Genomic DNA, 17,747 nt, shown 5'->3' on the forward strand with positions numbered 1-17,747 from the left:
TCTCTCTCTCTCCTAGAAATAAATAAAACATTAAAAAAAATAAAAAAAAAAGTGATTGGAATTGGGAGTGTACTTGTCCTGATGAGCATTGGGTGACATATGGAATTGTTGAATAACTGTATTATACACCTGAAACTAATATAACACTGTATGTTAACTATACTGGAATTAAAACAAAACTTAAAAAATATTTATTTCCAGGTAGCTAAAATTAAGGAAAAGTTTAGAGTTAGATAATGAAATGCTTTTTATTATCAGTAAAATTCTTTTTAAAATGCAGAACAGTTCTTTTCCTAAAGTTTATGTATAATTGAGATTTCCAAACAGTGTAAAATTGCATCATAAATTTTTCAGCTCTGTTGTAACCTCCAATTAAGAGTAAGCAAATTGTTCCAGTTGAATAGAATATCACTTAATTTGGTTCTTCTTTTGTTTGCAGTCTAATGTAATCAAGTTTTACCTACAAAACTTACATATTTAGAAAATTATACATATTTTAGGGGAAAAAGTATTCTTTTAAAAAAATTTTTTTTTTATGTTTATTTATTTTTAGAGAGAGAGACTGAGCATGAGAGGGGGAAGAGCAGAGAGAGAGAGAGGGAGACACAGAATCTGAAGCAGGCTTCAGGCTCTGAGCTGTCAGCACAGAGACGGACATGGGGCTTGAACCCACGTACTGTGAGATCATGACCTGAGCTGAAGTCAGACGCTTAACCTACTGAGCCACCCAGGCACACCAAAAGTATTCTAATGATCATGAAAAAATACGCTAATGATAATCGTAGCCATTACTCATTGGAGACTAATTATATGTCAGACATTATTCTAAGAGCTTTATGTATATAATCTCACTTAATTTTTACTAAGTGAGATATGTATTCTTATTTCCATTTTATAAAGGAGGCAATTACAGCACAGAGGGATATGAATTTCATGAGGTTAAAAAAATACTTGAGTGAATAGATTGACAAAAAAGTGAATCAGAGCAAAGTGAAGATAATCAAATAAGAAAGTAGGCTTGTTTTGTTTTTTTTTAAGAACAATGTATGTTATGAACTCAGAAATCTTTTAAGTTGGATCTGATGACTTTGAATTATTGAAAAATGAAAATACTTCAGAGAACTGACCCCTCAATTTTTCACAGAAAGTTATAATTTAACTTTTGATCTTTCTAGTATTTTTTTGCCTTATAATATAAAATTAAAGACTTTTTATTAGTGTAGAATTAAATACCTTCAAGTATAAGCCATTATAAGGATTTAAAAGCAAGTTTAAATTGAATAAGAAAAAATCATCATATAATACAATTTTAATATAGTATCCAGTGTGTGAATGATTAATGAAATATTTGAATCTTATGTTTATTTTTGTTTTTGTACCCAGGAGGGTTCTGTTCAAAGGAAAAAGGAACTGTGGGGAATCTGTATCTTTATTGCAGCAGTTGACCTAGATGAGATGCCATTCACCTTTACTGAGCTACAAAAAAACATAGAAACCAGGTAAACTTTCTTACATCAATATAGGCCTCTGCCATTAAAGATAAGTATTTCTGAACTTTCTTCTTAATAGACTTTAGAGAAGTAGTGAGAAATGTTAAAATTAAATATAACTTTTAAAAGACTTAGGTCAACTAGTGAACTGTCTTTCTCTCATGGAGTCTCAATGAATGTATATTTATGTTGCACTTTCTCAAGAATATCGCAGTTTGTGTCCTGGGAAAATTTTCATCATGACTCTCAGTCTCTAGAACTTTCCTAGTTGTAGCTAGGAAAAGAACAAGGACAAAAAGAACAAGGGTTTGTAATGTAGACTTATTAGATTAAAACTTACAAAAGCAGTATAAGTCTATCTTAAAGGAATTTAGCTAAGATTTATTAATGTTTAAGATTGCTTAATGTAATATATGTATAATTATATGCTTTTTGAGACTGTATGTTTAGCTGAGTGTCCATAGTTGCTGTAGTAATTAATGTTTGTTGTTGAGTTTATAAGCCTTATACTTAAAAGAAGAACTTACTAATTTGTTTCTAGTAACTCCTGAACTTTATCCTGAGCAGATAGTTTGTGGGACTTCCAGTCATTTCATTTGCAGTGTATTTACAAAATGTAACAGTAAATAAATTTACCAGAAGGTAGTAGTGTATGTTTCTTCTTGGGTAAAATCATCTAGAATTTAACATAATTGGTGTTTTATATAAAGAGATAAATTATTACATTTTCAGTAACTTTTTCTTACTGCCTCTAAATGTAATATCAAAACAAAGACCTTGTTATTCTTATTTATTTATTTATTTTTATGAATAACTTATCAAATTGGCTTACAAACAACCCCAGTGCTCATCCCAACAGGTGCCCTCCTCAATGCTCATCACCCATTATCCCGTCTCCTCCATTCCCCCATCCACTCTCAGTTTGTTCTCTATATTTAAGAGGGGTGGTTTGCCTCCCCTCTCTCCCACTCTGTTTGTAACGGGTTTTTTCCTCTTCCCTCTCCCATGGTCTTCTGTTAAGTTTGTCAAGAGACATATATGAGTGAAAACTTATATCTATCCTCCTCTGACCACCTTATTTCATTCAGCATAATACTGTATATCATATTTAGCCTGTTGAATTAGAATTGGTTTCCCTCTCAGATTTCAGTTTAGATTTATTCATAAAATCCCTAAATCAAAATATTTTTTATATAGCTGAAAAATACGTAAGCAAATTTCAACATTAATTTCTATATTCACGTGATAGATGTTTCATCTACCTAGATGATTCATCTGGCCTAAAGGATTGAAAAGAATATGGATGTTTTGGTTAAGACAGAGCGAGTTTTAATCTGGTCTCTGTTGATTTATAAGCTGTATGACTTGGAGCAGATTACTTAGCTTTATTAAGTCTCAGTTTCCTCTGAGTTTCATCTGTAAAGTGACTGAAAATTATTAGCTACTTTATAGAGTTATGAGAATTAAATAACTTTTAGCGAATAGAGAAGTGAGTAGTTCATAGAGTCAGCATTTATAACTTGACCATAGGTATTGTTGAGGTCTTGAGTTCTTTCCTTCTGTAGACCACCGCTCCATGCCCTTCCCCTACAAAAAAAAAGAAAAGGAAACTGGAACAACTGTTAGGTACCCTGCTTGGTTCTAATGATATACAGGTAAGACATAGTCTGTGATCTCAACAAAGTTCAGTGCGGAAGATAAAATTAAACAGATGGCTGTAATACAGTGTTATATAGTTATTTATTGACTATTAAAGAAATATGACAGAGAAAAGCTAATACATCTTTTATCTCTAAGATGAAAGAATTTTCCTGGAAAAGCTTTTCCTGTACTTTTTTCCTGAGTATTCATAAGAACACTGTTTATAATTGGGCATGTCATAAATAATCTCCCTAAAGTAAATGTAGTAATGATTTGTTATAACTTTCTTAGGGCATCTCTGTGTTCTAATAATTATACGAGAACGTTATTTAGACCCCTGCATCTTTTTTTTAATTTTTCAAATATTCTTTATTTATTTCTGAGAGAGAGAGAGAGAGACAGCGTGAGCAGGGGAGGGTCAGAGAGAGAGGGAGATACAGAATCCAAAACAGGCTCCAGGCTCTGAGCGAGCTGTCAGCACAGAGCCCGATGCGGGGCTTGAACCCACAAACTGTGAGATCATGACCTGAGCCAAAGTCAGATGCTTAACCAACTGAGCCACCCAGACACCCCAAGACCCCTGCTTCTTAAATGTACTTTGATAAAGGACTTTTTTTCTTCAGTATATCTTAGACTGACATTTAAAAATACATAATATCAATTAATTACAAAAAAAATGAAATAAAAACTTTACAGTAACCACAAGCCCAGATTTTTAATTATTATATTTAGCAGGCATAACATTAGTGTTAAATTGCCATAAAAGTTTTTATATGTTTACTCTCAATTTAATTGTGGACAGATAACAAACCAGTATCAATTCATGGAGCCCTGCTTTAGAATAGTTATTTAAGGGTCTGTGTTTTAATTATGGCTTTTTATGCCATATTTAAAGTACCTCCCTGTAGCCTTTCCTTCTCTTCCCTTCACAAGAGGGCTACAGAAGGAATACTCAATTAAGTTTCCTAGTAATAGTTCAGTTTCCATGGTGCTCCATACTGGAGCTGAGAATGGTTCTTGAATAAATGATATTCTGAGATTGATTTCTTTTTCCCCCTCTGGAGGTATCTATACATTTACTTCTTCTTTTTCTCTTGAGCAGAATCATGATCATTTACTTCATATTATTTCTCCTTCTTTATTTGTTCCACATAGCTTGTCATGGCTGCCCCAGGCCTTCTATATCACGAGGATTTTAATAACCTTCTTTTGGGTTCTTTGCCCTCTGCTAATAATCTGAAGTTTTGATTTTTACAGTTCTCAGCATAAATGTCTGAGTGGTTCAGTCCATTTAGGAATGAAACCTATAACTCATTAGTTGCTAGACAGCTTATGGGTGGGTCTGGTGACTACCCTTTAGTTCATTTAGCTTTATTTGGTATAATTCCTTAGGCAAGCTTGATTAGAAATGAGCATGTGAGGTGCAGTTGATGATTGCTGTTTTTAGTGCCCTATTTCTCATCGGTGAAAAATGTATTAATATTTCACATAGATGAATTTTTTATAGGAAACAATAAAAATTATTTAAAGAGATTATTTAAATAACTTAAACATTTTAATCAGTTTTTCTTTTCCCCTCCCCAACAATTCAATCCCAAAACCAATAAGAAGGGGTGTGAAGAAAGTAGATATGTGCATCTGTGATAGGGGAGAGCCATGGGGTCTCAGAAGGATGTTAGAGACCAAATGGGATGAGGAGGGCCTTCACATGGGTGTGGTTGTGGGTGGGGGTTATGATCTGGGCTGCTTGGTGTGCAGTGTCAGAGACCAAGCAGGGTGAGTAGACAGCCATTGTAGGGAGTCATGGCACATGTGAGGTGAGGGCAGTCTTGGGAGGGGAGTCAGAAGTCTACTAGGGTGAAGAAGATGGAGGGGTGAGGGCAGTCTTGGTTGGGGAGTCCGTCTGAGCAGGAGAGGAGAGTGCTCATATGGGAGAGGGGATAGCTTTGGAGATGGAAGATAGTTACATACAGGGGGATTGACAAAATGAGTAAATAAAGATAAGTAGATCCCAGGTTTCTCACTGTGAAAGAAGAGTTATAAATATGGAAAGGGAAACACTGAAATGAACCATGTGGTTTTATGTTGGAATTAGATAAATAGATGTGAACTTATGATTTTCTAAATATATGGTTAGGTATGGAAATAAATATGTATATGTCTTCATAACCCTTTTTTTTTTGGTATAAATAAATGTAGACATAGGTATACAGATACAGGGGTATAAGTTGAAGCTAGTTGATTTTTACTTTTCAAATTCTAGTAAAATGCAAAAAGTAATTCCTTCCAAAGAATATAATAGCGATTTGGTGTAGAGCTAGTAAACTTTTGAAGTGAAATGTCTGTGCTTTGTAAATGAAATAAAATATTTTTTTTTCAGTTACAGATTCACTTTTTTCTGTTATTTTCTTTTAGTGTATACAAATTCTTTGATTTACTAAAAGAAGTTGATACAAGTACCAAAGTTGATAATGCTGTGTCAAGACTGTCAAAGAAGTATAACGTATTGTGTGCACTCTACAGCAAATTGGAAAGGTAAAGTAGAAATACTATTAGGATTATCCCCCAGTTTTTCATGTTACTGTTGATGATTAGATTCCATCTGGGAACTCTGTTTAGTAATGCTACTGGATATTCCCCCTTAGATTTGTCCCCTTTGCTATTAGGTTGGTGGGGTTTTTTGTTTGTTTGTTTGTTTTTTGGTTCTTAGCTTTCTTTTATATTCAGTTATACATATTCTGAATGTTTCCTCTAAAACTGTATTATGGTCCTTCATATTTCTCATTTGCTTTAACAAACTCGAAGCTTAGTTCCCACTTTACTCTTCTCTGCCAGAAGACTTCTAGTTCACAATGCAAGAGTGACCTTTAAATTTAAACTTCTTCCTAATGGTGTTCTTTAGTTTAGAAGGAGAAGACACGTAGTAGAAGGTGTACCTGACCGATACTGCCAAGCTATGATTTGTATTCTCAGTGGTGGTTTAGAAGACTTTTCATTACTCTTCAACTGGGAGAAAGATGAAATTCAGATAAAGTTTGGTTGAGTTTTTATTACATTTTTCATCTAGGTCCCCACTGCCATTGGGTACAATGTGAAATCTGGCATGTGCCTGTTACTGTGTCCATTTGGGGGCTCATTTCTCTAAGGTAAAAATATATGAAAGTTAATATTTTAGGTAAATAGTAGTAAAGGAAGAGGGGAAAAAGAGGCATATCCTTAAGTATTCTGGGGAGAAGGAGTATGGATATAGAGCTGGAAAGAAGCATCTTCTCAGAAGGATGCATCTATTTTCCCTTTCCTTCTTTTTGGTTGGTATGTCACTAAAACTTCAAAAGTGAGAGAATAAGACAGGTGGAGAGAAAACTCAGGATTGGCTTAGGGCTGTTGAAGGAATTTCTCTTGCTCCTAATTTTTAATTGTAAATGGTAGCATTAGCCATCATTTTCCTTTTTCTTTAGTAAAGCTCTTTTCTCAGTAAAAAAGGTGTTTTTATTATAAAAATTAATTTTCAAGGAATATAGACTAAAGTGCTTGAAAAACACAGCAGAGCATAAAAAAGAAAATATGAATCACCCCAAGTTTTAATATTGGAGATAATAAATTTTCATATTTAGAATGTTTCTCTCTCTTGGATATTGTTTTATATAGGGCACATTATACTGTATATATAATTATTTTCTTTTTTAACCAGGTGGGATTTTTCTAAATGCTTTTCCATCCCTTAAAATTGTTCACAGCCTTTTTACTCATAAGGATAAGCTTACATACAAAACTTAGTGATTTTTATTGCAATATTATTTAAACCACAAAAAACTGGAAATACTTTATTTCTGCATGACTGAAATAAATAGTAAAATATCATTAGTATTGTCTAAACACTAAATATTATAAATGCAAAATAAAATTTGATGAGGAATAATATAGGGAAATTGCTTTTAATGTTAAATAAATATAAAATAGAATTTGATGAAGAATAATAACAACATGGGAAAAATGCTTCTGATGTTAATAAAGCAGGGTATACTGTGGTTATAATAGTTACAGGAGGAAGAATCTTAGGCACTAATGCGTTGAATAAAGACTGGAAAAGAAATACCAAAGTGTTAACCAAAATTTTGTATGAGTAAGTTACATTTGTTGTTCTTTTTTTAAATGTGTTTTATTTATTTATTTTTAATTTTTTTAATGTTTTATTTATTTTGGAGAGAGAGACAGCGTGAGCAGGGGAGGGTCAGAGAGAGAGGGAGACACAGACTGAAACAGGCTCCAGGCTCTGAGCTAGCTGTCAGCACAGAGCCCGACGTGGGGCTCGAACTCACGAACCATGAGATCATGACCTGAGCCGAAGTCAGATGCTTAACCAACTGAGCCACCGAGGCGCCCCTATCTGTCTGTCTGTCTGTCTATCTATCTGTTTTTGAGAGAGCTCAAGTGAGGGAAGGGCAAAGAGAATGGGGAGGAGGATCCAAAGTGGGCTCTGTGCTGACAGTAGAGAGTCTGATGCTGAGCTTGAACCCACGAACCATGAGATTATGACCTGGGCTGAAGTTGGACTCTTAACCAGCCAAGCCACCAGGTACCCCAGAGTAACTTACATTTTTAAAGAGGATATGTCACCAATATAATTAAGTGAAAACTTCTCTAAGCCAATATTCAAGTAAAATCTTTTCTGTAAAGAATAGCACCTCAAAATCTATAATTATCCGGTAATTACTAGACAATAGAATTTTAGTGAGAATGATTTCAAATGCAGTCCTGATTTTTTTTCCTGCTATAAAATTTTAATTAGATACTTCTAGGTTTTTTGTTCTGCTGTCTGAGATCAGAAATCTACTTAAATATTTATTTCTGTTTTACCTTTTAACCCTATATACTTTCTAGTGATACATTTTATTTATGATTCTTGTGGGAAAGTTAGGAAAGAAAGTTAGAAGAAAAAGAAAGTGGAATATTACATGGATAATTCTGAAGTACTTGGGTTCTTCCTACCTCCATGCCTTATGTTTTTCCTTTAGGCCTATGTAAACGCTATTTCAGGTTAGTTAACAGGGCACAAGATCAGAATTCCCAAAAATTTTTCCCTAAAACAGTACTTTGGTATGATGCTCTCCCAAAAAAACGAGGCTCCAGTAGGGCTTAATGTTGAAGAGAATGGAATCTTTTGAGTCAGCCAGATTTGTGTGCTACTTTGGGCTCCAACATGTACTGTGTGGTATTGGACAAGCGAGTTATCTAACTTAAGTGCTTAGTTTTGTAATGTGTAAACTGAGTTGATAAAAAACCTATCCTCTTAGGTTTTTTAATGTACTAAAGGAGATAATGCAGACAGTGCTGAGTCCAATGCCAACAAAAAACTTTGCACAGAGGTTTTTTGTTTTTGGTTTTTTTTTTTTCCCTTAAGTAAGTTCTGTGTCCAATATGCAGCTTGAACTCATGACCCCCAGAGCAAGAGCCACATGCTCAGTTGATGGTCAGTCAGGTGCGTCTCTACAAATATTTTAAAAAATTTTTTTAAATGTTTAGTTTTAAGAGAGAGGGAGGGAGAGAGGGAGAGGAGGAGAGAGAGAGAGAAAGAGTGCGTGCGCGCGTGCACGAGTGGGGGAGGGGCAGAGAGAGGAAGACACAGAATCTGAAGCAGGTTCCAGGCTCTGAGCTATCAGCACAGAGCCCAACACATGGATCACAAGATCATGACCTGAGCCAAAGTTGGATGCTTAACCAGCTGAGCCATCTAGACGCCTTTCCATAAATATTTTTCAAACAAAAAAATATTTCTGACCCAATTTGGGAAATTATATATACTATATCCCTCCTTAAAGAGTCATACACTGGCAACTCAGGATTCTTAAAAGTCCTATATAATAAAATATGTTGAAACTGTTTTTGAGTTCATCATTTCCTAAATTTATTAGGCTACTAATATTTGTTTATATGTATTTAACATCAATCAGACTCTTCTAGAAATAGTGTTTTGTAGAATATACTTTAAGAATCTTTAGCTGTCAGCTTATTTTATTGCAAATAAATTAAGGAACTATAAGCATTAAGAAAGTTGATCTTAGTATTCAGTTATATGTTAGATGCTGGCAATACAAAATCTATGACACTATGATTATCAAGCTTATAGTAAATAAATTATATTTTTTAATAAAAATAAGTGCAGTAATGCATATGTTCTCTTGAAGAGGATTTTATATGAGAAGTAGAAATTATATAGTGGGCAAAATATTTTGTATGTTCAAGGGTGACGAGGGTAATTACAGGGTGCTTTTGATCAAGTAAAACGTATAAAACACAGTGTCTGAAAAGGCTGAAGGATAAATTCACCAAGCAAAATGTGTAGGAGTGGGACTGAGCTTCACAGGCAGAGGGATTCACATGTGTACAAAGATAAAGCAGTAGCATTATGTACTTCAATTTTGCTGATGGCTGAAAGGTAGGAAGGGTTCAGACTGATTGTGAGCTTGGACTTTGCCTTGCAGGGGATGGCATTGAATGATTGTTGAGCTGGGAATGGCAGATTTGGCCTTAAAAGATCACTTGAGCCTTTGTAAAAGGGATTTAGAATTTTTATGAACTAGTTATATGAGATAAGTGGATTGTCAGGGTTTTTTTTTCTATCTTATTTGTTATCTTTTTCTGAAGAGAAATTAGGAAAATTAACTGTGGTATCAAAGCCTGTTCATTTCAGAGCAGACTGTGTACATCTGTATGCTAATATATGTGACAATATGATTTTTTTTTAAACTTTAAAAAAGCTAAACACATCTAAGTATGAATATTAGTTTAGCCATTTACTGGCTGTGTGAGTTAGGAAAAGTTACTTAACTTCTCTAAACCTCAATTTCAATCTAAAATCTAGCCAGTAATACTTTCCTTACAAGGTAATTGTGAGAATTAAATAAAACAATATTACTGGTTAGCTCACTTTCCAGCACATATTAAGTGTATAATAAATGGTAGCTTTTCAAGTCGTTAGCTTCATTAATGCTGTCATAGAGGAATATAATAATGTAAGCCATGCATTTTAAATATTTTAGTAGCTACGTGACAAAAAATAAAAAGAAACAAGTGAAATTAATTTTAACATTTTATTCAACCTATATATTTCAAAATACCTCATTTCAACATGTATAATTCACACAAAAATTTGTGCCTAAATGTTCATAGCAACATTATCATAAGAGCCAAAAAGTGGATTATTTTATTGTTCGGCCGTAAATGGGAATAGAGTACTTTTAGATACTACAGCATGGATGAACCTTGAAAACATTAAGCTAAGTGAAAGAAGCCAGACACAAAAGACCGTATATTCCATTATATGAAATGTCCAAATGGGCATATCCATACAGACAGAATGTAAATTAGTGATTGCCAAGGAATGAGGAGTACTGCTAATAGATACGGGGTTTATTTGGGGGGTGATGGAAATATTCTGGAATTAGTGGTGAAGGTTGCAAAACAAAGTGAGTATACTAAAATTACTGAATTTATATACTTTAAAATTGTAAATTTTATCCTATATGAGTTATATTTTAATGAGAAAACATGAAACCAGTATAAAAGTTAATAATGAGATATTTCACATTCTTTCTCTCATACTTAATAATTTTGAATACTTTGGTGTGTAATTTACGTTTACATCACAACTTCGTTTGCACTAGCCACATTTCAGGTGTTCAGTAGCTTGCTATAAGTGCTTGTGGCTACCATATTAGCATAGATTTATATTGAATGCAGTTATCTTTTACTGTATGATAACATTTTATTTTGAGTTACATTAAGTTACAATTTAAAACAATGTATTAGACATTAAACATCTTTGCTATAATTAGAAAAATTCCTTCCTTGGTACTGCTTTTTATTATAAGATGGTAATTTTCTCTGTATACATTTTTTTATTTAGGTATTTTTTTGTGACTGGCTTCTTAGCATGTTTTCATGGATTATCCATGTTGTAGCATGTTTCAGTCTTTGTTACTATTTACTATGGGGTCATATTCCACTGTATGGCTTTACCACATTTTATTTATCAGTTTAAAGACATTTGTGTTATGTGTCTTGTAAAGTAGTTGAAAGCATAGAGAATAGCAAGTGTATATTTATAGAGTTTGTTACATTGTTTTATTAAACCATTTCTTTTTCTCTTCATTTGTTCCTGTGGATTTGGTTTACCATCTAGGGTCATTTGTTTACCCCAACACAGCTTTGATCCCACCCACCTCTTTTGTGCAAATACATTACATTTCTATATGTTATAGGCCCCAGAATACAATTATATACATCGTATGTTGTATAGTTGCTTCACATCAGTTATGAGAAGAAAGAAAAAATATGCAACTATACCATCTTTTATAACACAATTTTACCTTTTCCAGTGCTTTGTTTTTTCATGTGGATATGAATTATTGTCTTTGGTTACATGTTTTTAGCTTGAAGAACTTCTTGTATTTCTTGTGAGAAATATTTAGTATTTAGTATTTCTAGTGAGTCTGCTATCAACAAATTCTCTATTATTGTTTGGTAATGTCTATTTTATTTTCACTCTTGACAATTTTGCTGGATATGATTCTTGGTTAAGTTTTTTTTCTTTTCGCACTTTGAATATGTAATCTTAACTGCCTTCTGATCTTCATCGTTTCATGAGGAGTCAGCTGTTAATGTTATTGGGTTTCTTTCTACATGCTGTATCATTTTCTCTTGCTGTTTCTTGTTTTTCTCTTTTTTAACACTTCTGCTGTGATACAGCTGGGTATGGGATTCCTTTACATTCATCCTGCTTGGAGTCTGTGTTTTGGATGTGTAAATTAATGTTTTTTTCATCAGATTCAGGAAGTCTTCAGCTATTTCTTTAAATATTTTTTTCTGCTATCTCTCCACCCACTTCTGATACTCCCATTACACATGTATTATTTCTTTTTTGTTGTTTCACATTTTTTGAACCCCTCTTTCTTCTTTTTCTCCCCTCTTTGTTCTTCAGACAGCATAATCTCTTTTGACCTATCTTCAAGTTTAGTGTTTGTTCCTTATGCCAGCTCAGATCTACTGTTGAGCCCATCTAGTGAATTTTTCATTTTGGTGGTTGTACTTCTCCACTCAAATTTCCATTTGGTTCTTTTAAAATAATGTCTCTTTATTGATATTCTCTATTGGATGAGACAGTATCAGAATGCCTTTCTTTGTCAACATTTTAAGTCTGACATCTGGGCTTTTTTGAATGCAATCTGTTGGCCTGCTTTTTGCCAATGTAGAGTTCATACTTTCCTACTTCTTTGCATATTTCTTTTATTCTTGAAAACTGAACATTTTGGTAACGCTGTGGTAACTCTAGGTACTGATTCTCCTTTCTTGTGTGGCTTTTCTCTTGTCATTCTTTATTTGTTTAGTGGCCTAGCTGTGTTATTTCAGTGAAGTATATTTGTCCCACTGTGTGCAGCCTTTGATACTGCTCTTCATTGTAGCCATTGGGCATGTGCACAGTCACTCTGAGGTGAGTCATTTTCAAGAGGTTCTCTTTGACAGCCTTTTTTTCCTTCCTCTGATCTTTCTGGTTAAGTTAACCGCTTTGTTGATATACCTAGCTGTTACCTTCTACTAATTGCTGAATGATTATTTTGCTGTTTTTGACAATGTCTGGGTCTCAAATTGTTTCACAGCATGATCTGATTAAATTGGCTCCCTTAGCAGGAATAGTCTTTGAGGTCAGCCTTGAGGCTTGTGTTTTTTCCAGGAGGCCTCTTCTTAGCTCTTTCTTCCCCTGGTTCTCTCCTGAGTGGTCTAGAATTTAGCTGGTTGCTTTCATAGAATTGCTAGCCTCCTCTTACATGCTCACCACCAAAATTTCCATTGTTTTCAATGGCATTTAGCCTTGAAATTCCCCACACTGTGTTCCAAATTAAGTTAATTCCTTCGGAGTGAGCTTCAGAACTCTTCTTCTTAAGACTTGCCTCTCTCCTCGGCATCATTTCTGTGCCACTGGTCAGAATGGGAACAGTGTCCCTCTTCTGTTAGAGTGTCATTTCCTACTTTAAGAGTAGGGCACTGAGAAAAGTTGGTAGCCCTTTGTCTTCTCAGATTGCCTTTCATATCTGGAACCTGTGTACTGTGAACTAAGTGGGGTAAAAGAAGTCAGTGCCCCCAATATTCTTGATCTGCTGTGCCTGGAATAGAACTTTTGCCCTATGAGTGGTGCCTAAGTAGAGGAAGGGAGCTCCAGACCTACCAGCTTCTCTTGCCTGGGATAGACTTTCTGCAATACAAGGCTGGGGGTGATTAGAAATTTTGGTCACCTTCCTTTCCCAGAGTGAGAGTCAGGCTAGGAGCCGCAGAGAGAGGGAGTCCTGGGTCTTGGCTGTACCTGCTCCGTGTAGAGCTTTATGATGCTGACCTAGAGAGGAGGAGGAAGTGAGTTTTGCTTTGAATTCCACAGTCTATTTTTGTTCTTACCAAGAGTTAGTAGATTTTCATAAAGAAATGCTTCCTTCTTTGCTGTATGCCCTTAGGAGAACTTCCAGAGACTTTAAATGATTTTTAAAATAATTTCAACCAGTTATAGTTACTACACTGGGGAGCAGGTCTGTGGAGATTTTTCCTCCATCATTGTCCTAAACAAACAGGTTTTATAGTACTTTTAAGTTGAGTTACTTTAGTGAGACTAATAGTTAAATAAGCTTTTATGACCTGATCTGGGATTCTAACTAGATCAAGATTTAATTGCAGAATATATTCTGAGTTATAAATGCACATATTGAGTCCAGTCCCTTTGTAGTTAAATATTAATACTGATGTGTAAAATGTCATGTATTGACAAAATTTACTAACATTTGTAATAATGTTGTACTTTTTTGTCTTTTAAATGTACATTTCTGAGAAAAAAAGAAAAATAAAATGTATACTTTGGATATAAGGTGAATAAAGCATGATAAAATTGATTCCTAAATTATGAAAAAAATTTAAAAGTAACTTTTTAAAAAGCCATAATGGTAATAATAATTTTTTCCTTTTAGGACATGTGAACATATATATTTGACACAACCTGGCAGTTTGTAAGTATTTCAGAGCATGTTATTTTTATCTTCTTGTTTAATTTTTAAAATATTTTTAGAGTTTATTTCTTATTTTGAGAGAGACAGTGTGAGTAGGGGAGGAGCATAGAGAGAAGGAGAGAGAAAGAATCCCAAGCAGGCTCTGCACTGTCAACACAGAGCCCAGTGTGGGGGTTGAACTCATAAACCATGAGATCATGACCTGAGCTGAAATCAAGATTTGGACACCACTGAGCCACCTAGGTGCCCCTGTCTTTTTTTTTTTTAATATAGTTTTTCTGGAATAATCCCAAACATGTTGATAATGTCAGGGTTAGTTTGATTGATTATAGCATGCTACTTCATAAATTAAGGTCATAGATTTAAACTCTGTGCCGATTACTTACCTTCTTACAAAGAAAATGGTATGAAATATGTGCCCTTTACCAAGGTGAACTAATTGGGTGAAAGTTCATTCAGTGCAACATATCACCAGCTCAGGGAAAATACATATTCACTGGCTAAATCTTTTTTGAGGGTCCATTATAAACACTTTATTAACTTTATTAAGACTAAGAGCATAGGTTTTTTTCTAAGAGTAAATGTGAAAGTATATATTAAAAATTTCAAATTATCTTTTTAAATGTGTAGTACATACTCCCAACAGCATATCCATGTAAGAGCTCTAGAGATTTTCTTTGGAAATGGAATGAGTAGTATATGAGATTTGCTGCCTCACTGAATTAGTGGTCTTGAAGATGTAAAGGGAAATTATATGTTTATTAATTATATTAATCTATTCCAATTGTTAATACTAGTAAGTTATCAAAGCATAGTGTTAAATTGGCAAACTAGAGTCACCCAAATCTTTCTTTTTCTGCTTAAGTGTTGATTTTAATTAGAAAACAAAGAGCAAGAAAGTATTAAGTAATTGGAAACCATGTACATCATAGAATACCACTTCTTGTGCATAGTTTTAGACTAGAATTTAAATATTAAATATTTCCTTTACAAAATGTATTCTGTATATTTTTTTACATGGGCTAAATATAAATAACCTGGTAAAAACAACTAAATTGAGACAAATTGAGTTAATGTGTAAATTGTGCATTTAAAGTGGATTGTATTCTCTTACGCAGTCAACTTAGGCCTGTAATTTAAACTGATAAGGGGGCGCCTGGGTGGCTTAGTCGGTTAAGCGTCCGACTTTCGCTTGGGTCATGATCTCGCGGTTCATGGGTTCGAGCCCCGCGTCGGGCTCTGTGCTGACTGCCAGCTCAGAGCCTGGAGCCTGTTTCAGAGTCTGTGACTCCCTCTCTCTCTGACCGTCCCCTGCTCACGCTGTCTCTCTCTCTCTCCTAGAAATAAATTAAAAAAACAAAACAAAACAAAACATTAAACTGATAAGAACAGATACTACACCTGATCTTAGCCAAAAGGCCTAGAAGTGATAGGCCTGTAATTTAAAAAGAAGGAAGGGGTGCCTGAGTGTCTCAGTCACTCCACACTTGTGAAGCCTGCTTAGTATTCTCCTTCTCTGCATCTCTCTACCCACCCCTTGTGTGTGCATACTCTCTCAAAATGAATAAATAAAAGGAAAAGAGAAATAGTTGGAAGACTGTCAGAGTAAAATTTTTTTCTGCTTTCTATTTGTATACTAGGATATCTACTGAAATAAACTCTCTGTCGGTGCTAAAAGCTTCTTGGATCACATTTTTACTAGCTAAAGGTAAAGTCACTATTTTTGTTACCTGTTATTGTTTCAAATGCAGTAATCAATAATTCTTTTAGTCTAGGCTCAAAGTTTTTTATTCAGTTTAATGTTATTCCCTCCACCCTCTCCCCAATTCTCTGTGTAGCTTGTTAACTCTTAGCAAGTTCTTGTAATTATGGTACTGGAAATGACTTTGGAAATGTCTCATTTCATTTGTTTCTAATACACTTTTATCCTCTCCCTCCCCCTTTTTTAAAGAATAATGTTACTGTTTTTTTAAGAACAATACATATTTATGATAAAGAATTGAAATAATATAGCAGATGCAAAGAAAAATGTAGAAAAATTACCCAAAACCTACCTAGAAATAATTATCATTAAAATTACACTGTCATTCCAGATATATTTTTGTGAATAGAATTGATTAAAAAAAGATGGGAGATGTGTGAATTCACAAACAAATCTAATTTTTTTAGAAAAATAGGATCATATTATAGTGCAACATATACACATAAAAATTAATTTTACTCAGATTTACAGAAGAAAATAAGAGAATGGAAGGAATTGCTTAAATTTAGATGTTTGGTCATTTAAGCAGTTTTATTTCCTAAAACATTTCTCTAAGATTGTAAAAAAGCATTATTAAAAAATTAAGGTTATAATCTTTATTTTACTTTGTGTTTTGATTTAAAGATGTTAATCTGTTGGAAGGAAAAAAACCGCTAATATTACCACTTTTCCTGTTACCTCACCATTCCCCACTTTCAGATTTTCTGTTTTTCTTATTATATTATCAAAGATAATGTTATAACATTTGTATTCTGTTCTATAATTATAATTATTTAGTCTCACTTCTATATTTTGGTTGTATTCTAAGTTTATTGTCACTCCTCTGTTACAGTTTCTCCATTTCTGATTTCTTTATTTTGATTCATCCTTAGCTTGCTTGATTTTACCAAGAAGGAGTTTTTCTAGAAAGGCTTTTTGGCATCATATTCCCTGTGTGTGTTATGTTTATGAGTCATGTCCATAGTCTTTATACTTGAAGGACCACTTGGTTGTCTATCCTGTTTTTGTGTCATACTTGTTTTCCTCAGGACACTGTTTTCTGGCATTGAACATTGCTGTTGAGAAATTGGAGGCTAGCTTAATTTTTGCCCCCTTATTTACTTTCTGAATACTTGATTTTTTTTTTTAAATTTGAGGTTCAATACCTTAACTAGAATATCTCTTGTTTTTTATTATTCTGTATTAGTTTTTTTTGTAACACTATATCTATTTATAAACTGAAGGTCTTCTCTTTATTTCACAGAAATCTTAACATATTACATTTTTTTACGTTTATTTATTTATTTTGAGAGAGAGAGAAAAAGCACAAGTTGGGGAGGGGTATGGAGAGAGAGAATCCCAACTTGGGGCTCAAACTCACGAACCATGAGACCATGACCCGAGCTGAAATCAAGAGTCAGTTACCCAACCAACTGAGCCACTCAGGCTCCCTTAACACACTATATTTTTAAATATTATTCTGTTCAGTTAGGTGCTATACTATTCTGTTTCAGGAACTTAAATGTTTTCTGTTGGACCATTTTTGTCATCCATAAGTATCCTTTCTCACATTATTCTGATTCTTGGTCTTTTATGGATTAACTGTTTTTTCTCAAGCCTTTCTTCTGTTTTGAGCTAAACTCTGTTTGTAATGGAGTTATTTGGTCCTCAGTTTTTTTCTTAGCTTTTCTAGCTCCTTATTTTTATATAGCTTGTGCTTTTTATTCCTAAGTGAAAAGAGTCATAGGGCATTTCTTCTGATATATTATCTTCTAGATTGAGTTCTCTGGGGTTTTTTTTCCCTTCTTACATTGTGATTCTGTTTTTTTC

The 17,747-nt window shown here is 33.9% G+C and overlaps 1 protein-coding gene and 1 pseudogene across 2 annotated transcripts in view; one reads left to right on the forward strand and one right to left on the reverse strand.

Moving 5' to 3' along the window:
* Nucleotides 1–17,747, forward strand: part of RB1 (RB transcriptional corepressor 1) — a 168,456-nt gene that overhangs the window by 44,268 nt on the left and 106,441 nt on the right. For both annotated transcript variants that reach the window (XR_013338725.1, XM_077778782.1), the window contains exons 2-5: nucleotides 1,384–1,499; nucleotides 5,547–5,666; nucleotides 14,138–14,176; nucleotides 15,817–15,884. Coding sequence is in view for 1 of the 2 variants with exons in the window: in XM_077778782.1 (XP_077634908.1) it covers nucleotides 1,456–1,499; nucleotides 5,547–5,666; nucleotides 14,138–14,176; nucleotides 15,817–15,884 (271 nt within the window). In the remaining variant the exon portion in view is untranslated. The remainder of the gene's footprint in view (nucleotides 1–1,383; nucleotides 1,500–5,546; nucleotides 5,667–14,137; nucleotides 14,177–15,816; nucleotides 15,885–17,747) is intronic.
* Nucleotides 15,478–15,607, reverse strand: LOC144243674 (U2 spliceosomal RNA; annotated as a pseudogene).

Source organism: Crocuta crocuta, unplaced genomic scaffold (genome assembly GCF_008692635.1).
Source record: "Crocuta crocuta isolate KB4526 unplaced genomic scaffold, BGI_CrCroc_1.0 scaffold586, whole genome shotgun sequence".
Taxonomy (NCBI): Eukaryota; Metazoa; Chordata; class Mammalia; order Carnivora; family Hyaenidae; genus Crocuta; species Crocuta crocuta.